At 37.0% G+C, this 23,323-nt stretch overlaps 1 protein-coding gene across 2 annotated transcripts in view; it reads left to right on the top strand.

The window, feature by feature from the left end:
* LOC150095602 (cysteine protease ATG4C-like) overlaps positions 1–23,323 on the top strand; it is a 158,926-nt gene that overhangs the window by 122,530 nt on the left and 13,073 nt on the right. For both annotated transcript variants that reach the window (XM_090409877.1, XM_090409878.1), the window contains exon 8: positions 5,504–5,623. In XM_090409877.1, coding sequence (XP_090266003.1) covers positions 5,504–5,623 — 120 coding nt within the window. The remainder of the gene's footprint in view (positions 1–5,503; positions 5,624–23,323) is intronic.

The raw sequence follows: 23,323 nt of genomic DNA on the forward strand, positions 1-23,323 counted from the left end.
GCGGCTTCCTCCTTGACAAGGACTGTTATCCCCTTTGGCAGTCCTTCTATTTCTTCATACTCTCTCCATTGAATCTCCCAGGCACACCAATCTTTTTGACCTCGTCTTATAAAGTTTTAATCTATCAGAATGCACCACCCAAGATTTCCCTTGTTCCTTTTTCTCTCTTATTTTAAATGTCACTGGGGACAGTTTTTCTTGAATTTCATATGGTCCGGCTGCACTCCTTCCAAACTTCCCCCCCTCTTTTATTAACTGAATTCTGTTCTAACAATACCAGATCGCCAGGATTCAGATCCTTGTATCTCCTCAATTTGTTGGCATAATTTCTTGCCTTTTTTGAGCAAGCTTCACTGGTTTCGTATACCATCTCATACGCAATTCTATTATCAGTGATCAGGCTGTTGAGATAGTCATCAATATCTGGAAACCCCGAATTCACATGGGAATTCCTGAAATCAGCAGGGAATGTTGGCTCAAAACCATAGAGGATAACTGCGGGGGCCTCTCTGATGGCGGTATGTTCCCTAATTGCTTTAGATTTTCTGACTTTGCACTTCCACACTCTCAGTGAATAAAGCTCTCTCTCTCTTTAGACATCTAACTCTGAATCCATTTAAGTGCAGTCCATCATCATTGTTGAAATCCTTCCATCAAACTCAGGCCATGAGTCCACAAACTACATCATTCCTTCTGCACAACCTGCATCTTTATTCATTAGCTATCATTTCTATCCTCAGTTCATCTCTATCGTAGCATGGCAGCAGACTCACACATCTCATCCTGTCACTCTTCTTTTTCTCTTCCTCCAGCAACACTTTGACATCTTCACTCATACAGTACTTCCCACCTCTCAGGCCATTGGTTTCAGCCAAAGCAATCAGTTCTTTCACTTTCCTTTTTTGCATTCTGACAGCATTACTGACATTATTAATTTTCACACCAGGAAAACATGATTTTGTAGTGCTTTCATGAAGAACTCTCCTTGTCATAGAATTGCCATAAATAATTATTTGCTTACATTCATTCTCCTGATTATTCTTAGTTTTCTTTTATGGTTTTGGACCTCTTGTTTTTTGCTGTTTTCAGTTCACCTAATCTCTTGCTGTTTCTGCAGCTTTTCATTTACTATAATATCACAGTAATATCAATAGCAACTCGAATCTGTATGTCTCTGTGGAGTGCATCAGTTGTACCATTCCTTAAAACAACTCCAAAATTGATCCCATTTCATGAGAAATCTCTTATCAAGAAAATTATGGCAAGAATCTCACCTAAAGATAAACCACCAAACATCCCCATCGGGCATCTCTACTTTCCTAAATCAATAGATAAATATATGCATGACAAATATAAGTCCTCAACATCTTGGAAATAGACAAGCCTACAAAGCAAAAATAATAGGAAAATTTCTACAGGGGAACTGTCGTGTATTTTGCCATAATGCTGATATCAAGGTTCTGCTGCAGAAACACAAACTTTGTGTTTCTGTCTACAGGAAACATATTTAAAACTTAGTGAGGATACAAACTTAAGTCATTTTACTGTTGTTTGTAAGGAGAGAACTGGAGATGGCCTGGCTCATGGTGGAGTAGCTATCCTAGTTGGCAATCATACTCCTTTCCAACATGTCCAACTTAATACTGCTCTAGAAGCAGTAGCAGTGCCCATATCTGTGGGATTTCTTATTACAATATGCTCCATTTATTGACCACCTAGTTAAGTTAAATGAGATCAACGTTTATAATCTTATATTGCAACTGCCTCAGCCCATTCTTCTCATGGATGACTTTAATGGACACAGCACTCTTTGGGATAGTGCCGACACGAATAGAGAAGGTTGTAATATTTCAAATGCTTGACAATTGTGACCTCTTCCTTCTTAATAATAAAGTCTATACCTTTTTCCATATGCCAACCTGCTCACATTCTGCAGTAGATCTTTCAAGCTGCTCCTTTCCCATCTTTCCACTGCTAATTTGGTATGTTGAAGAGAACATCTATGGAAGAATACTTTTTTTCCATATTGTTTGACAGTCCCCATATACAGACTTCATACAGCTTATAAGATCAAAGCTAATTACTCAGTGGCAGTTTTAATGGCAGGAAACACTGACAAACAACTTGCATGAGATTACACTTGAAATTAACCATCAACCTAGAAAGAAAGGAGTGGAAGTTGTTCTTACTCGGCTCTGCATAGGTCACAGTCATCTTACACATTCTTATTTACTGAGAGCTGATAACCCACCTATACACTAAGTTAGCTTTTCATTAGGACCCCCCCCCCCCATTTACATATTCGGCATGATAACGAAGTACAATGTGATTTCATTGTCGTGCAGCTGCTATAAATGGACACACCTATCTCTGTACATAATCAGTAACCATTTGTTAGTAATGGGGAAACATGGTGACATATGCCAGTTTGGCCATAAGCAGATAGGGCCCAGAGGGTAGGTGCCAGTATTTTGGAAACAGCCACACTTGCTGCTTGCTCCTGTATTATTATCACTGTATCAAGGGTATACTAAGACTGGATTAACCATTAACAGGCATCCAGCAGAAGGGCTCACATTGGTCAGTCGTGTGGTTGATATTAGAGGTTAGCATTGGGTGTTAAGACTGGTATCTCAGCAACAACAGTTCCATAATAAATTTAGTTTAATCCTTTATCCAAGTGTGAGCAAACAAAGTTTGCACCTGAAAGTATCTTCAGGACTGGGGTAAGGTCGTACAACACTGGGAAACTCGTTGCAAAGTGGAGCAAGCTAACATCACTCCTATCTCAATATCTCCCATAATGCAAAACACATCTCCTTGAGGATATGTATAATGTTATGCATTAAGGTAAGGGCCACTACCTAGACTAGTTTCGACCTTTATCGAGGTCTCTTCAGTGGGAGCAGGCCCAAGTGAAGATACCAGGCAGAAGCATTAGCAAGGTCATCTCTACCTATAGGAGTTGCCAAACGATGTTAGCTTGCTCCACCTTTGCAACGAGTTGCCCGGTGTTGTACTACCTTACCCCAGTCCTGAAGATATTTTCAGGCACAAACTTTGTTTGCTCACACTTGGATAAAGGATTAAACTAAATTTATTATAGTCTAACCAAGTGAAAAATAAACTTTCAACATCTTTCTCTAAATCCAGAGTAATTTAATAAAATGGTGGCACACCATTTGGCAACTCCTATAGATAGAGATGACCTTGCTAATGCTTCTGCCTGGTATCTCCACTTGGGCCTGGCTCCCACTGAAGAGATCTCAATAAAGGTCGAAACTAGTCTGGGTAGTGGCCCTTCCCTTAATGCATAACATTATACATATCCACAAGGAGATGTGTTTTGCATTATGGGAGATACTGAGATAGGAGTGATGTTACCTTGCTCCACTTTTGCAATGAGTTGCCTGGTGTTGTACCACCTTACCCCAGTCCTGAAGATACTTTTAGATGCAAATTTTGTTTGCTCACACTCGGATAAAGGATTAAACTAAATTTATTATAGTCTAACCAAGTGAAAAAAAATAAACTTTCAACAACAGTCCCACCAGTACAAATGTGGAGCAGTTTGATCCATTTCCACATTTGCTGTGTGCCTGGAGTTCAACAGCTAGAGACCAACAAAAGTGCCAATGATGACAGCCAGGCAAAAAATAAACAACCAAGTGAAAAATAAACTTTCAACAACAGTCCCACCAGTACAAATGTGGGGCAGTTTGACCCATTTCCACATTTGCTGTGTGCCATGCCTTACTACACCTGGAGACCAACAAAAGTGCCCATGATGACAGCTAGGCATTGCATACAACACTTTGCCAAAAAATGTTGGTTATGGACCCTCAACAGATGGAAGAAAGTCATCTGGAGTGACAAATCCCACTTCCTGCTGCATCATGCTGATGGCTGGGTTCACGTTTGATGTAAACAGCATGAATCCCTTTCCCCTGGTTACACAGTTGGGATCTAACAGCCCAGTGGAGGAGATGTTATGGTCTAGGGAGCTTTTCTTGGCATGCCCTAAGTCTGTTGGTTATAATCCCACAAATGCTGAATACTACAGGGACCTGTTAGCTGACCATCTCTATCCATATATGCAAGACCACAGTGCCATCTTTCAACGGGACAAACGCATCTTGTCATTGGGCTCGGACAACTATTGAGTGGTTAGAGGAACACGACAACAAATCTGCCACATTGCCTTGGTTCCCAAACTCCCCTGAATGTGTGTGGGATATGCTAGAATGGGCTGTGAGAACTGCTGATCCTCCTCCACAGAATGAGTGTGAACTGAGTTGATGGAGTTGCTGTTACAGACATGAGTTGAGTTACACACACACACACACACACACACACACACACACACACACACACACACACACACACACACACACACACACACACACAGAGAATGTTCAACACCTTTTGGAATCTGTTGGTAGGCATCTGCAAACCGTGATTGAACAGAGAGGTGGGACAGTGCATTATTCGTGTGTTAAGGCTTAAGTGCTGGGAAAAACTGCTGAAAAAAAATTTAATGGTAGTATTTAATGCTTCCATTATTTCGTCTCAGTTACAGAGACAAAGTCCGAGAGTACAAAATGAGACTTGTAATACACACACACACACTCAAAGGTAGCACAAAACTACACTTGTACAAAAGACTAGTCCTAACTAGGTAGAGCCACCCCCTCTATGGACACCTGTTAAGCATTATTATGTATTATATTATTATTATTATATTAAGTATTCTTTATGACCTAGATGGAATCCAAACCACCAGGTGTTTTCAACTAAATGGGAATGGTAATTTTAATGGAGCTATGAAAGCTCTATTTCCTGCCATTTAAAAAAAAAAAAAAAAAAAAAAAACTTTGCCACCTTTGTTGGAAGCATAGGAGGTTAATATAAATTAGACATGATATTCTGCAACTGCAAAAAAAAAATGTAATTAAGGAATCTGTATTTTTGCAATTATGAGTCACACTCCTGTCTTGTGTGACTTGAATGTGAGTACAATTCCATGAAAAGATTTATTGGCATGAGTAACCTTTTTACGGTATATTTTCGTTATAATATGGATATGGACATTATATATATGTGTGTGTGTGTATATATATATATATATATAATCATCCAGCCCAGTGGTTCCCAAACTTTTTCGGTTCACGGTGTCCTTAGTGTATCAGGATTGTAAGCATCTAGTATTGCTATGTATTACTAAAAGCATAAAATTAGTGGTTTGTGAAGTGTCTGTTAGATGTCATTCCTATCATTGCATCAATACATCGATGGTCCAATTCTAAAACCACATGAGCTAAGTGTCATTTCACTGAAAATATTGGAATATTTCGTGGCTCCTCAGGGTACCGCACAGTTTGGGAACCACTGATCCAGCCCCTTTGATGTGTTCGGCTTTTCTCTATGAAATGATATGAAGCATGCATTTTATGTTATTTCTAAATTGAATTAACTTCATTAGTCCTACATGATGTTTTTCCAGAGTTTCCACAATTCCATTCCATGTACAATGTCTTTCTCTGATATGGATCCTAGCTGTGCTATTGGTTTTTATATCAGATCCAAAGAAGAATTTTTAAAGTTTATTCAGGACATGAATCAAGTAAGAGAAATGTTATTACCTGGAGAAATTAAAATTTATCTTGAAACATAAGTTTTGGTTAAGAAAATTATTGAATAGGTTTAGAATATTCAAAGAGAACATATTTGAAAAACACTGAACTTTTTAAATGCTACTTTTAGAGCAAATATTGCAGTTGTAAATAATATCTGATTATAGTATTTTTTGTTGCATAGGCTTCTATGGAGATAGGACATATTAAATTGTTTTTGCCAGTATTATTCCACATGAAAGAACCAGATGGGATACAATAATTTATTGACTACTCTACTAATTTCGTGAAAATTCTTATTTTACATCATGAGGAATATTTGAAAAGGAATAACAATGGAAAGTCTGCATTTGCTATGATGTTCTTCGTTAGTACGTGGTGTGCTGCAAACTACTGGTAACCATGTGTGTGTGTGTCATGTTGAATTAGAGAAGACCAGACTTAATGTAAAATCATCCTTCTCTGTTGTACTGTTCAGGATGTTTGATCGCTTCAGCAGATTCCTTGAACACACACAAAAAAAAAAAAAAAAAAACACCTGTAATCTGTGTGGAGCATTTCAGTTTGTTGCCATAATACTTGCTGTTTGGTTTCATTTATATATGCTGCCAGTCCTCTGGTTTATTCATCCTTTCATTCTCTATGTCCTGATGTCTTCAGCACTTCTCCCAACCTGTCAGTCTGTCCTATGTAGTGTTAACCACAATTGCAGTTGATCTTGTAGACACCGTGTTCTTTGAGAGGCGATGGGGAGTTTTGAAGGTTTCATGAGATAAGAGATCTTGTTGAGGAGATGAGGGCAACTCTTATATTTTTTTGATGTAGCATCTATGATATTTTATCTAAATAATTGTATATAGGGGAAAATCACTGTTCCCCTGAAGTCTTGTTTTTAGTATTCATCCAACTCTTGGAGGTTGACTTAGAATTTTTTTGACTAATGTTCAGTTGTAACCATTTTTTGTATGATGGTGATGCTAGATAGTCAAGTGTTTGGTTTCTTTTATCTATATTAGTGGAGATTCTGTAAGTTCTGTCACATAGGAAATGAATAATGTCTATTTTTAGCTCCAGATGCTGATGGGATTTGGCATGCAAGTATCGTTTGGTGTTGTTGTTGGCTTTCTATACACTTAGAAATTGAGTGTGTGTTCTGCTCAGATACTTCTATAAGTGTGTTCAAAAATGGTAAAGACCTGTTTACCTCAATTCAACAGTGAATTTAATCTGAGGTTGAATATTATTAACCCGGTGTTAGTAAGGTGGGGTGTCACAGACCCCAAAGATTTTTAATTGACTATAACTTTTTAACAATGCGTGGCAGTGAGTCATGCCTCAGTATAGCTTCCCCTTCCATAACCTGCTACTCGACGCCATAGACGACAGGCTGTTGCAGCAAGCAAGTTTAGTGTGCAGAGGTGTAAAGTGTGCTGGGGTCCACCAGACCCCACCTTACCAAAAGTGTGACTATATTTACTTCTGAAACGTAAGTTGTTTTCATATATATTCTACTAAAATATTATCGTTACTGCTGTGTCTTCTATATTTTTACATACCAACTATAAGCAAATACGTTTTCGTAAATATTTAGAGGGTATTTTAAGAATAATATCTTTTTTTTTTACCAGATGAGTTACAAGTAGGAAGAACAGAGGTTACGTCAACTTATAGATGACACTTTGACAGATGAGGAGCCATTTAGCAGAGATGATGATAGTGAAATTAATTTAGAATTAGTCAGTAACCATGAGTTAATTTTGTAGATCTGCATTTTTATTCTGTAAAATTATAGGACACTCAAACAATATTTAATCTAATATTGATTAAAAAGATATGGATTTCTATAATACACTGCATTATTTGGATGGGTCTGTGGGATCCCACCTTCCCATTTTGTTACATTTTCCCACCTCACCAGCGCCGGGTTAAGGTATGTGAGAAATTCTTCTGATAGGATAATCGAGCCAGGTCAAATGATGAAAATGTTGTCAACATATCTGAGCCAAACTTTAGGTCATGTTTCCTTGTACTGAATGGCTTTTTTCTTCAAACTAATCCAAACATACTATTAATATAATATTTAAAAAGAATTACAGTGTCATTGGAAATAGGTCTTGTAGCAGTTGTAAGGTTTCTGTTCTTAATATATTGGTGAGCAGATTAATGATGTCAGGGCTTGCAAGTAGATCAGTAGGTTTTATTATAAAGTGTCTGTATTCTTTACAAAACAGGTTGTTTTGTCGATGTGCTGGATAGTAATGAAGGTGGAGAATACCTTGTATTAACAATAGGGCTTAGTAGCAAGCCATACATATGTACTCTTGGGATTCCATAGATTATTAATATCAGGGGGATGTCAACAAAATATAAAGGTTGCCTTCTGCCCTCTCAACAAGATCGCTAATCTCGTGAAACCTCCAAAACCTTCCCATCTGCCACTTATCAAAAATCTGGTGTCTACAAGATTAGCTGTGATTTACACTACATGGGGCATGCAGGTAGGCTGGAAGAAGTGCACCAATCTGAAGACATCAGGACATAGAGAATGAAAGGATGCACAAACCAGGACTAGCAGCACATACAAATAAAACCAAATTGACAACAAACTGAAATGCTCGACATAAATTACAGGTTTTTTTTTTGTTCTAAGAGTGTTCAAAGAATCAGCTGAAATGATGATCAAACATGCTTGAACAGTGCAACAGAAAAACAAGGGATGATTTTACATTAAGTCTAGTCTTCTCTAATTCAACGTAACACATGTGGTTACCAGTAGTATGCAGTACACCACGTACCAGAAAAATACATCATATCAAATGCACAATTTCCATTGTTATTAATGGAAAGAACAATGAAAAATTATTGTAGCATATAATGAAATTGTAATGAAATATAATAGCACATAATGAAAAATCTGAACAGGATTTTTCATTATGTGTTATAACCTGTTTTTATTCATATATTTCTCCTGATGATGTGAAACAGGAATTTTCACAAAACTAGTAGAGTAGTAAATAAATTATTCTTTCCCATCCTTACCAGTAGTTTGCAGAACACCATGTACCAGCAAACAACATCATAGCAAATGTGCACTTCCAATTGCTATTCCTGTTCAGATAACACAAGAATTTTCACAAACTTAGTAGATTAGTCAGATTATACTGTCTCATCTGGTTCTTTCATGTGGAATTATACTGGCAAAGATAATTCTAATATATAGTAATATTTTGTCTTATAATAATGTGGAGACATTTTGTAATCTAAATAAGTGTAGTAGTACGAAGTAATGAATTTAGAATTCCAGAGAATACACTATTCCTTAATCTAGTAATGCAGTCAAAAAAAGAATTATGTGCTCTTTAGTTGAAAAGACCATATAGTGGAGGATTCAAATCCCGTAGAATGTTTGGAAAAGAAGGCTGCTCAACTGAAGGAGAATTAGCTGATCTCATACACAGGAGACACAGGAGTTTTTACTTATGGAAACTTTGCTATTTTGTTTCCTCCTTAAAACAGACCAACATGCTAGAGAATATATTTAGTTGACATGTATAGCACATTCACTTCATAACTACATTGTCACAATACTGAACAGTAGCTTACACAAAGAAGTTAAATCATGTCTGTTTAAGAGTCACGCCATTTTTTTTTTTTAAGGCAAACCTTGTGAGAAGCAGCGGTAAGAAAAAATATATAATTCACTGTATCTACAAATAATGCTGAATTATCATAAGTGGATTCACCAATTATTTGAGATATATGAATTCATATAAATTAAATGGTTATTGTAAGAATATAAATTAAAAATTTTGACTTAAATAATTAATAGCTGATTAACATTCTAAGCATAACAATTTAACATAAATTTTTAACATTAAAATATTGGAAATATAAATAATAGTCAAACAAAATTTTTGTTTTTAGCATTTTTATTCATTGCTCTAGTAATCTCAACTGAAAATAAAAAAAAAAATTGAATTCAATAATAAAAATAGACTGGGATATATTGGCCGAAGATTTTAATAAATTAAACCAACTAGTTTCACCAACTTGACTGTTGGCTTCGTCTGGGTATACATATATTTGTATGCCCAGACAAAGCCAACACTCAAGTTGGTGAAACTAGTCGGCTTAATTTGTTATTAAAATCTTTGGCCAGTATATTCCAATCTATTTTTATTATTAAATTAAAGTCGGTGGTCTTCTTCTTCTTCTGCTTCTCCCACTTAAGTGGGGTCACTGTTTATAATGAGTCTCCTCCACACCTTCCTGTCTTGGGCTGTAACAACATTTAAGTTCTTCATCCTCAAGTCCTCTTCTACCAGCTCCCTCCATCTCTTCTTTGGCTGCCCACGCTTCCGCCTTCCTTGCACATCCATCTGCATGACCCTTCTTCCCACATATTTGTCCTCCCTCCTCATCACATGACCAAACCATCTCAACCTTGCCTCCTGTATTTTCGCTCCTAAGTTCGTAACTTTCACTGTTCCCCTGACATAGTCATTTCTCAGACGATCCTTTCTGGTCACACCGCACATCCACCTAAGCATTCTCATCTCTGCTACTTCCATCCTGCTGATGTTATTTTTCCTCAGGGCCACAGTTTCTATAGCATATGTCATAGCTGGCCTCACTACTGTCCTATAGATTTTGCCTTTCAGATTGATCGGCACCCTCTTATCGCATAACACTCCAGCCATCTCCCTCCAGTTCCTCCAACCCGCTTGTATCCTACATCCCACTTCCTTCTCAGCTCCTCCATCTTCTTCCACTGTTGAACCTAAGTATCTAAAGTCTCTCACCTTCCTGATGACATTTCCTTCCAGCTCCAGATCTGTCTCCTGTCTGCCACCCACTGTGCAACACATATACTCTGTCTTACTTCTGTTCAGTCTCATACCTCTCTCTTCCAGTACTTTTCTCCATCTTTCCAGTTTAGTTCCCGCTTCTTCTCTTGAATCTGCACACAGCTTTGATGGACAGCTTGGTGGTCTAAGAAATAGAATTATCATAAAAAAATTGAAATTGATAACTAAAAAGTTACATAAGTTTATTACAGGCAGAACATTTGAAGATTAATGTCACATACATCAAGTGGCTTGTTACTTAAATCTAAACATTCCATTTCACTATTTGTTTTGATTGAATGTAACTTAAGAGAAGATGCCTCAACACCAAGCCAAAAATGTTACCTATAGAGAACATTGTGCAAGTTTTTTAATCTATTTCAGTATCTTTATCTTAATTTGTGTCATTAACTTTTTGCAGTCTTGTCTAATTTAATTTTTATTCATTATTCTACTGAAAGCAGAAAAGCCATTAGAAATCTATGTCAAAAATACAGAGTGGATAATATCTGAAATATGGTGACATAAAAGTTTTACAGTATGTACAGAAGGCTGAGTTACATCAAATCTCAGTTGCTTGTAGTTTAACTCTGTTCATGCCAGTTTATATATATTTAAAAAAAAATTAAAGCTGAAGATGAGGATTATACAGGGATAATCCTGTACATAATCTTGTTATACATGAACAACTCTCCATGATTGTGACATCATGGAGAGTTTGAGAGCAGTGGATGATGATGAAGAGGAGGAGTGAGCAAGAGGCATATGGAGAATTAAGCAAACTTGGGGTTAATAAGGCTGTGGGACTTGATATATGACCACTTACTTTGAAGGAATGTGTCAGGGAGTTAACATCTGCTTTGACATATTTGTTTAATGAGTTTTACATTCAGTGAATTTCGAAAGGAGTGGAAGGAAGGTAAGATTATACTGCTTCATAAAGAAGGTGACAGAATTCAAGCATCAAATTATAAGCCAATCTGTGTGTCAGGTGTTATGGTTAAAGTGTTGGAAAGACTGGTGAGAATTAGAATCCAGAATTGGGTTGACAACAGTGGTATTACCTTTGATGGACAGCTTGGATTTGTTGAAGGGAGGTAATGTTTTAGTAATCTAATTATTTATTACAATGAGGTAATAACAGCAATTGGATGTGGGAGATAGATACATAGCAGTACACTTAGAATTTGCAAAAGCTTTTGATAGATTATCACATGATAAATTGATAGTCATACTAGAGCACATGGATAATAGGCTAGTGAATTGGATTGGAAATTGTCTGTCTGATAGATATTAACAAGTTGTGAATAGGGAAGCAATATCCCAGAAAGGGAAAGTCACTAGAGGTGTGACTTGGGGGTCTGTTTTAGGGTCGTTGCTGTTTAACCTGTATGCTAATGATTTGGGGAAAGATTTGTATGGGGATATATACAGATGATTCAAAGTTCGGACAAACTAGGAAGAGGAGTAGAGCAGATACTGTGGCCTTACAAGAAGACTTGAATAGACTGAGTGAATTGGCACAGGAGTGGGGATGCCAGTTCAGTGTTGCAAAATATAAGGTTTGAAATTTTGGAAAGCAAAGATGGGAAGTAGAATTTACTCTTGTGGGGATATATTGTTGGAGGTAGAGGAAATATGAGATCTTAGGGTGATTGTGGATAATGATCTAAAATTTAGAGGATATTGCATTGCAAAATTTGCCAAAAGAAAACACAATGAATTTTGGCAATGATGCAGAGGACACTGACTTGTAGAAATAAGGAGATTCTGGTTCCATTATATAAGGCTTTGCTTAGGCCACATATGGACTACTGTGTACAGATTTGGTCACTGGTGGATGAAGAAATATTGAAAATGGTCCATAGGCAATTGACTAAGGTAGTTTCTGATATCTGGAATGTTGAATATGAAGAAAGGTTGTGCAGTGTCTAGTGGATAGGAGGAAGAGGGATGATATGATAGAAATGTACAAGTTGTTAAGGGGTTGTTATGGGATTAACGTTGAAGAGGTTTTTAATATATAGTGAGAGATTGAGCGAGAACAAGAGGTCATCCCTGGAAGCTGTATAAGAAAGGTGTGATCAAGGAAGTTTGATGCCAGTTTTTTTCATAGAGAGTTGTGAATGACTGGAATGCATTACCTGAGAATATGGTGTCTGCAGAGAATTTGTATTTTTAAGGCACATTATGATAGCTGTATGTGTATGACAAAAAGGACATCCTAGTTGAGTCTGTTACTCCATGGAGTCATCATTATCATTAGATTCCTGACATGTACCCTCAAAGGGTGTACAGGATATGATAGTACTACATGAAAAATTTACATCATTACTAACTTCCTATCTACAATTTTCCTCCAAATCAGTCTGTTACTTGTCAAGACTCCAACATTATTGGATCTTATATTTCTATCGTTTAAGGCATTTTGTACCATATCAATCCACCTATATCTTGGTCTTCCTCTGGGTCGTTTTGCTGCCAACCTGGCAGAGAACACTTGTTTTGCTAATCTTTCCTCGCCCATTCTGTTTAGGTGACCATACCACCTGAGATTAGCTCTGCTAACGCATTCCTGGATGCTGACAATGTCTAGTTCTTTCCTAATATCCTTGTTTTTAATATATTGCCACTGATGCCATCTGTTCACGCCTCTAATCTTTCTCAGGACTCACATATCTGCAGTCTCTATTCTTTGGTCAAGTGTTTCACTTCTGACCCAGCTCTCAGATCCATAAGTTAAAACTGGTTTGAACACTGTCTTGTATACAGCTAATTTAGTGTTCTGACTAATTTCTCTCTTCCATGTGAATTTATTCAATTGACTTCCTACCATACCAGCTTTGTAGATTCTGTTGTCTATTTCCATATTTAATTTGCCATCTTCACTAAAAATCGTGTCTAAGTAGCTGAAATGTTTTAGTTGTTCCACAGGTTCTCCACTCACAATGCAGTTGACACCTTCAAAGATTCTACCTATTTTCGTTGTCTTTGTCTTTTTATTGCTGACCTTCATGCCATATCTATTACAACAGTTATTCAATTTAGTCAGGGAATCTTCCAAACTTGTAATGGATTTATTTAGAAGTATAACATCGTCCGTATAAAGCAAAGAGCAGACATTAGCATCTCCAATTCTGATATCATGTTTAATATCACATAATGTGATCCATATAGATAATAAATAACAGAGGGGATAATGTACATCCTTGTCTCACACCAGATTTAACATTAAACCATCTTCCTGTACTTACTTCAATTCTAACTGCTGACTTACTACTCAAATAAAGACTAAGTATTGCTTGATATAATGCCCCATTGACACCATATATCTGTAGCGTATTGAATAGCTTCTCTCTTGGCACTTTGTCATATGCCTTTTCCAGATCAACAAAACTTAAATACAGGTCTTAGTTATATTCGCATGCTTTCTCAACTATTTGTCGTAAAGTGAAGATCTGATCCTGACAGCCTCTATTTGTCCTGAATCCAGCTTGTTCTTCACCAAGCTTTTCTTGCACAATTCTTCTCAACCGTTTCTCAAGTATACTGGCATAAATCTTGCCAGGAACACTCAGTAAAGAAAAGACCTCTGTAATTCTCACATTCAGTTTTATTTCCCTTTTTTATATGGGTACTATTAGAACTTTACTCGAATCATCAGGAATGCATCCCTCTGTCCAGCCCTTCTGAACACTTTCAGTGCAGCCACTGTAAGACTTCTATACCACCATACTTTAGCATTTCTGGTCGAATATCATCTATTCATGCTGCTTTTCCACATTTCAAGCCTTTGAATGACTTTTTCTACTTCAAGTATGGATATGTATTCCTGACTGTATGCCTGTTGAGTTTTTTTTACCACTGTGCTATCACTTTTTGTTTCATTTAGCAATTTTTCGAAGTAATTACTCCACTCTTCGAGGATATCTTTTTCTCCCGTTTTCATGTCACCTTGATCATCTCTAACTCCTTTTACAGCACTCTTTCCTCCATTTCTAAGCTTCTTCAACAACCCTCAGAATATCTTACAACCTTCTTGATATTTATTTTCTATGTTTTTGGCCAAGTCCTCCATGACTTTTGTTTAGCTAGTTTTACACAGTGTTTAGCTTTCTTACATTTGTCTCTATTCTCTAAGAGCACAAGTTGACTTATTTGCCAGTAACTTTTGAAATGCTCTCTTCTTTTCCTTCACTGCCTCTTTAACTTCCGTGTCTACTATGGAGTTCAGATTTTTCTATCTTTGCACACAACCTCACCACATGCCTCTCTGGCTGAATCAATCAGGGTTTTCTTCAAGGCTTGCCACTGAATCTCCAAGGTTTGGTTCCTGTTCTCAAACTCTTTCATTTTTTCTTCAATAATCTTTGTGTATTTTTGTCTACAGTTCACATCTGAGAGCTGTTCAACTTTTATTTGGTTTAAAAATTTCTTACATGTTATTCTTTTCAATATGAAATTCAATTTTATCCTGCTGAAGACTAAATAGTGATTGCTTCCAATTTCAAATCCTCTGTACACTCTGATGTCTTGCACCAGGGAGAAAACATCACTATCAACAATAACATAGTCAATGAGACTTTTCTTATTCCTAGCCTCTTCTCTCCATGTGAATTTGTGCACATTTTTATGTTGGAACATGGTGTTAGTAATAACCAGTCCATGTCCTGAGCAGAAATCCAACAGATATTTGCCATTATTATTAGTTTTGCTCTTTTCTCCAAATTTTCCCAAAATAATTTTTTTATGTCTGACAATCATTTCCTACTCTGCTATTTAGATCACCAACAAGGACCAACTTTTCCTTTTTCATTGTGTCAGTTGCTTTCTCTAAAGCGTCAAAAATTCCCCCACTTCTACCTTAGTAGAACCTTCTGTGGGACCATATGAACAAATAAGTCTCATTGTCCAATTCCCCATTCTGATATTTGCCCACATCATTCTACTTGAGACTGCCTACCATTCAAGAAGATTAGCCTCGTATTTTGTGTTGAATACTATGGCTACTCCTTCTTTTCCTTGATTGTCATTGCCTGAATATAACATTTTGTATTTATTGCTCAGAAAGATCTCACCAGTTTTTGTCTTTTTTGTTTCAGTCACTCCTATTATGTCGATCTGGTACTTATCTAATTCCTCGGCTAGCTCCATTTCTTTGTCATTCAGGATTCTTATGTTGATAGTCCCGATCTTTAACTCTAGTGATATTGAGTTTGGTGTGTGCTTTCAGATTTGTTCCAGTAGCTGACTTTTCGCTGTTTGCCCTGGTTCCCTGACAAAAACAATGGGGGCCTTGTTTAACCGGGCGACACCTCAGCCGGCATGAAATTTTGTCATGTTGTACCATCATTTTGTATATTGGTTTAAGCCAATAAGAATATGATTTGGTCAGCTAAATCCCAAATTGCCAGCCCATCCTCATTTGTTCAGTATCCAGGTAGATACATAACCCCTATTAGGTCAGAAGCCCTGGTCGGTTCTCTGCATTCCTTTAAAGGCTATGTGGAGGTCTCCTCTCACTTATATAGCTTTGACCTTTAAGCACTCCATAGATTCTTAGGATGATAATAATAATTATAAATGGATCAGAAACTTCAGAAAATGTAGCAGGATATGAAGGTTTTTGAAATTCTGCCCCTGATAGTCAAAGTTGTGATTCGCAACAGCAATACAACAATAAGAGCTCTTCTCCAAGCAAAATATGAAATCTATTACTGGATATAACTAACACCTCATGAGATGATTTTATACCAAAATCACTAAAATCTGTAGTAAGAGGCAGTTTCTGAGCAGCTTTAATCTCCTGACCAAAAATTCCTTTTGATTATATTCTGTATCCAGCATATTAACTTCATGCCAATAATATCCCAAATTAAGGAAAATAATTCCCCTATCACTTACTAAAGTAAAAGAACCCTGTATCAAAGCAGTATTTTGCAAGGAATGCAACACAGCCTTTTACCATATTTAAGGTTTTTTTTTTCTGTAGACACTAAAGTACTCAAAATTTTTGAAGTTGGAAAGCTTTGAGACTGATTAGGACATTAAACTTTTGGAAAGCAAGGTTTGGACTTGCATTTGATTTGTCTGTTTTTGTATTTTTGTACTATATTTAAAGAGAGCAGTGCAGAGGCTGAAGACTGGGCGAGGATGTTGGCAACATCAAGCCTGATGTTATTTGCTATCTCTGGCGCTAAGTGACAGATCCCGCATTCGATGTTAAACATTACATCAAGCACCGGCACTTCTTTTGGAGCGACCGCGAAATTGTGGCTGAGACTTAAGGCACTGATGGCATCGTCGTTGAGCCTTTTGGAAGATAGGTTAACTACTGTCTGGAGCGGTTGAATTTGTTGAGGTTGTCTCAGAATTCTCTCTGGCATCTCAGAAGTGGAAGCTTCTGAGATGCCAGAGAGAATAGACCAAAGTTCCGGGTTAAATACAGCAGAGAGTTCTGATTGTAAGGAGCCAGTGGTGGCATTCGTCACGAAAAGTGGCACGAGTAGTGGCGATTTGGTCTCGCAGTAGTGCAAAGCTGGTGCGGTTATATATGTGGAGGGCTTTTTTTTTGGAATGAAAGTTGATCTTTAGATTAATGCAGTTGGGTAACGCAGCCAAACCGCAACCGTAAATTCAGCCGCTCCAGACAGTAGTTAACCTATCTTCCAAAAGGCTCAACCATGATGCCGTCCACTATTTTGCTGTCGCTCCGAAAGAAGTGCCGGTGCTTGATGTAATGTTTAACATCAAACGCAGGATCTGTCGCTTAGTGCCGGAGATAGCAAAGAACATCAGGCTTGACGTTGCCAACATCCTCGCCTCCAAAAAGTAATTTATCATCCGCCCAACGCACTGCTCTCATGAAATTACAGAAAGAGAAAAGTATTGTCATCACCAGAGCGGAGATAAGGGTAATGCCACGGAATACAATCGAAAAATGGGAATTATCTTCCGAGATCACTCGACCTACACCCCACAAAAACACAAGTTAAAAAACTTACTTAAAAAAGTATCGTCCTGGCCCCCGGACATCACAAAAAAACTCAAGCCTTTCCGTTCCTATCCCCCCCCCCAATATATGGTTTACCAAAAATCCACAAACCCAATTCCTAAGACTTATAGTAGATGCCACTAATGCACCTCGCTACAAACTATCAAAACAACTGGCCAACTCTGACCCACTGGACTTTCCACATCCTATATAAAAAAAACTCTAACCATTTTAAAACCCTCATAGAAAATGTAACCTTAAATAACATAGACATATTGGTAAGCTTTGGCATCTCCTCATTGTTTACAATATCCCCTTAATTGATACCTTAACACTCTTAGAAAACGTTTTTCCTTCTGACATCTTAGATCTCTTTTCCTTTGCCATCAATTCTGGGTATTTTTCTTGGAAGAACAAAATCTACAAACAGATAGAGGGAACCGCCATGGGTTCCCCCCTCTTGCCAATTTTTATATGGAAGATTTTGAAACACGAGCCATAGACTCAGCCCCTCTCAAACCTATCTGGCTAAGATATGTTGATAATGTGTTCTCTGTTGTTTTAAGGATACTTGCGACATAAGACTGAATGATATAATCACGTAATCACAAGAAAGATATTTATTTAACCAAATATTTCGGTCTGGAAATAGCAGACCATCGTCGGTGGTATTACAAGAACAGTTTAAAAAATATACAAGCTAGAATACTAACAATAGATCGTTGAAATTAGAACATGCCGCGTGATGTTATATCACTAAGTATGAAACGAAATATTTTGAAGTAGAAACATGATTGAATTTGCTATTAAAAAAAAAAAAAAAAAAAAAAAAAAAAAATTAATGGGTAATCTTGATTAGGCTTTCCCAGATTTTTGATATAGATATGCAGTCATTACGATTCAGGTTGGGATGATGGAGCAAGGCCTCCACGCTTTCCTTGAACAAACGTTCGAACCTATAACGGGATCTATGTAAGAGGCGCGTTTTGGACCAAAGGATGCTGTGGTCAGTTTCAATCCCGTGTTGAGCCAAACCAGACTTTTCAGGTTTATTGTGAAGAATGGATGATTGATGTTCTTGGATTCTTTTTTCAAGAGAACGTCCAGTCTGTCCAAAGTAAGAGAGATCACAGTTGCAAGGAATTTGATAAACTCCAGGAAGAGATAAAGTTGAGCGTTTGTCTTTAGGAGAAGGAAATTGAGAAGACAATTTGTTAATAGGAGAATACGTAGCTGTTAAATCATATTTCTTCAAAATTCTTGCGATAGGTTCTGAAATACCGGAGATATAAGGAATAGGTACTCGACGTATTGAATCTTTGTTGTTTTGTGGAGGATTATAAGATGTAAGAAGACGTTGAATACTTTTTTCAGAAAAGCCATTGAGTTTCATGTGTTGCTGGATAGTAGAAAGTTCTTTCTGTAGATAATCAAAAGTAGAACAATTAGTTTTGGCTCTTTTGATGAGACATTTTATAATTCCTGTTTTATGACATGGATGATGGGCTGATTCTTTCAGAATATAACGACCTGTGAATGTTGGTTTCCTGTATACTGTAGTTGTAAGAATATTTGAAGATGATCGGATGAGGAGAACGTCTAAAAAAGATAACTGGTTGTTTTCTTCTAATTCCATAGTAAACTTTATGCGATGATGTAAGGAATTAATACTGTTTAAAAAGGAAGATAAAGTGTTTTTACTGTGAGGCCAAATAGCAAATATGTCATCTATATATCTTACCCAAAAAGATGGTAGAGGGAAACTAGATGTGAAGAGGACTTTTTCTAAATGTTCCAAATAAAAGTTGGCTAAAGCTGGAGAAAGAGGACTTCCCATGGCTGTTCCTTCTACTTGGCTATAAAATTTGTTTTGACATATGAAATAACCAGAATGTATAACGAAATCGAATAGTTTTATAATATCTTGAGGAAAGATGTCAGCAAGTAGTTTTAAAGTTTCCTTAAGAGGTACATTGGTGTATAAAGATTCTATATCAAAACTAACCATAAGATCTGTAGGTTGTAATGAGACATCTTTTAATTTTTCTAAGAAATCTGAGGAGTTTTTTAAAAAAGAACTCGAGTTGCCAATGTAAGATTTCAGTAATTTAGCTAGATATTTGGCTATACGGTAAGTAGGAGAATCAATGCAATCTACTATTGGACGAAGAGGATAGTCAATCTTATGGATTTTTGGAAGGCCATAAAATCTAGGAGGTCTTGCAAAATGAGTTTTAAGTCTTTCAATTGTGTCTTTATCCAAACTGATGACTTCATCAAGGAGAGAATTTAATTTCTTTAGTTGTCTGTTGGTTGGATTATAATCAATTTCTTGATATGTGGAGCGATCTCGAAGCAAAAGAGAAAGTTTTCTTCTGTAATTTACTGAGTCCATAACTACTGTTGCTTTTCCCTTGTCAGCTTTAGTGATAATGAGGTGATTATTTTTTCTCAAGGACTGTAAAGATTTCATTTCAGAAGGAGATATGTTAGAAGGAGGAAGTTTAGCCTTAAGTAGAGAAGAAGCGACTTCTAGGCGAAGAGCATTAGCTTTATATATATCCACAAATTTGGATCCACATCTTTCTCACATAGTTCTAAATGTAGCTAAACGTTCTACTCAACGTGCTTATAATAAACTAAGTCAACATCTTAACCGTAAATATGAGGCTCTTTCGTCTAAACAATCCAAGCCATTCATAACTCCAGATAATTGGATTGTAAATATATCCGGACGTCCTTTGACGAAAAGCGAAACCCTCATCCTTTCAAAAGGGCATGATTTTTCTATTGTTCCAAATAAAATACCATATCTAGATTTCCTAGTTAACATTGAAAGGAATCTTAATCATCTAACCAGCGATAAAGCTAATGCTCTTCGCCTAGAAGTCGCTTCTTCTCTACTTAAGGCTAAACTTCCTCCTTCTAACATATCTCCTTCTGAAATGAAATCTTTACAGTCCTTGAGAAAAAATAATCACCTCATTATCACTAAAGCTGACAAGGGAAAAGCAACAGTAGTTATGGACTCAGTAAATTACAGAAGAAAACTTTCTCTTTTGCTTCGAGATCGCTCCACATATCAAGAAATTGATTATAATCCAACCAACAGACAACTAAAGAAATTAAATTCTCTCCTTGATGAAGTCATCAGTTTGGATAAAGACACAATTGAAAGACTTAAAACTCATTTTGCAAGACCTCCTAGATTTTATGGCCTTCCAAAAATCCATAAGATTGACTATCCTCTTCGTCCAATAGTAGATTGCATTGATTCTCCTACTTACCGTATAGCCAAATATCTAGCTAAATTACTGAAATCTTACATTGGCAACTCGAGTTCTTTTTTAAAAAACTCCTCAGATTTCTTAGAAAAATTAAAAGATGTCTCATTACAACCTACAGATCTTATGGTTAGTTTTGATATAGAATCTTTATACACCAATGTACCTCTTAAGGAAACTTTAAAACTACTTGCTGACATCTTTCCTCAAGATATTATAAAACTATTCGATTTCGTTATACATTCTGGTTATTTCATATGTCAAAACAAATTTTATAGCCAAGTAGAAGGAACAGCCATGGGAAGTCCTCTTTCTCCAGCTTTAGCCAACTTTTATTTGGAACATTTAGAAAAAGTCCTCTTCACATCTAGTTTCCCTCTACCATCTTTTTGGGTAAGATATATAGATGACATATTTGCTATTTGGCCTCACAGTAAAAACACTTTATCTTCCTTTTTAAACAGTATTAATTCCTTACATCATCGCATAAAGTTTACTATGGAATTAGAAGAAAACAACCAGTTATCTTTTTTAGACGTTCTCCTCATCCGATCATCTTCAAATATTCTTACAACTACAGTATACAGGAAACCAACATTCACAGGTCGTTATATTCTGAAAGAATCAGCCCATCATCCATGTCATAAAACAGGAATTATAAAATGTCTCATCAAAAGAGCCAAAACTAATTGTTCTACTTTTGATTATCTACAGAAAGAACTTTCTACTATCCAGCAACACATGAAACTCAATGGCTTTTCTGAAAAAAGTATTCAACGTCTTCTTACATCTTATAATCCTCCACAAAACAACAAAGATTCAATACGTCGAGTACCTATTCCTTATATCTCCGGTATTTCAGAACCTATCGCAAGAATTTTGAAGAAATATGATTTAACAGCTACGTATTCTCCTATTAACAAATTGTCTTCTCAATTTCCTTCTCCTAAAGACAAACGCTCAACTTTATCTCTTCCTGGAGTTTATCAAATTCCTTGCAACTGTGATCTCTCTTACTTTGGACAGACTGGACGTTCTCTTGAAAAAAGAATCCAAGAACATCAATCATCCATTCTTCACAATAAACCTGAAAAGTCTGGTTTGGCTCAACACGGGATTGAAACTGACCACAGCATCCTTTGGTCCAAAACGCGCCTCTTACATAGATCCCGTTATAGGTTCGAACGTTTGTTCAAGGAAAGCGTGGAGGCCTTGCTCCATCATCCCAACCTGAATCGTAATGACTGCATATCTATATCAAAAATCTGGGAAAGCCTAATCAAGATTACCCATTAATTTTTTTTTTTAATAGCAAATTCAATCATGTTTCTACTTCAAAATATTTCGTTTCATACTTAGTGATATAACATCACGCGGCATGTTCTAATTTCAACGATCTATTGTTAGTATTCTAGCTTGTATATTTTTTAAACTGTTCTTGTAATACCACCGACGATGGTCTGCTATTTCCAGACCGAAATATTTGGTTAAATAAATATCTTTCTTGTGATTACGTGATTATATCATTCAATGTGTTCTCTATTTGGCCTCATGGCCCAGACAATTAGACTCCTTCCTCAGTCACCTCAACAGCCTACATTCAAGAATCCAGTTTACGATGGAAAGGGAAAAGAACAGCTGTTTACCCTTCCTAGACACCTTAGTCACACGCCATCCTAATGGTACACTTTCCTTCACTGAATATAGAAAACCCACACACACAGGCAGATACATTCACAAATTCTCCCACCACCACCCTGCTCAACAATATGGCATTATTAAAACTCTTACCAAGAGAGCCCACAATCATTGTTCCAGTGGAACTGCCTTACTACTGAACTTGACCACATATACAATACTTTCCTCTCCAATGGCTACAGCGATCACAGTATCAAAAAAATAATCAGTTCCTCCCGTATTCCCACTGTCTTCTTGTCAGAGAGAGTTTAGAAATGCCATCATCATACTCTACATTTGTGGCACATCCGAAAATATAGCCAAGATTTTAAACAAGTACAACCTACACGCAGCATTTAAGCCCCACCGCAAACTTGCTACCCTTATACATTCTACAAAAGATCAGCTCCCTCCTCTCCCGGTGCCTGGAGTTTATAAAGTACCCTGTTCCTGTAAGCTGGAGTACTTTGGACAGAGGCAGATCAGCAACCATCTGCCTGGAAGAACACAAGTCATACATCTGTAACCACGACTATGGTCAGTCAGTCCTTGCTGACCATGTCTTGGATACAACCCATAGGGGTCTCATGGAAAAAAAACACCATGCTACACCACAGCAAATTCAAAAAAGAGAGACTATTCATAGAATCAGCAGCAGCTCTCAGAAATCAACCAAATCTTAATAAATACGGTTGCATTAAGCTTCCTGAGATTTGGGAAACACTTATCACCAGAGGTCCCACCCTACATTCCAGGTCACCTACAACCGCCCTTAGAGGGCGCTCCACCTAGTTAGGACTTTAGTGTCACCCACGTGGTTGGGCTTAGTATTGTTTGTTATTTGTGTTTATGTTACATTAGTTTTTTTTTGTAATCCCTGAAGATGTC

The sequence above is a fragment of the Typopeltis vanoorti genome, chromosome 20, assembly GCF_054136105.1.
Source record: "Typopeltis vanoorti isolate ZY-2024b chromosome 20, IOZ_Tvanoo_1.0, whole genome shotgun sequence".
NCBI classification, from domain to species: Eukaryota; Metazoa; Arthropoda; class Arachnida; order Uropygi; family Thelyphonidae; genus Typopeltis; species Typopeltis vanoorti.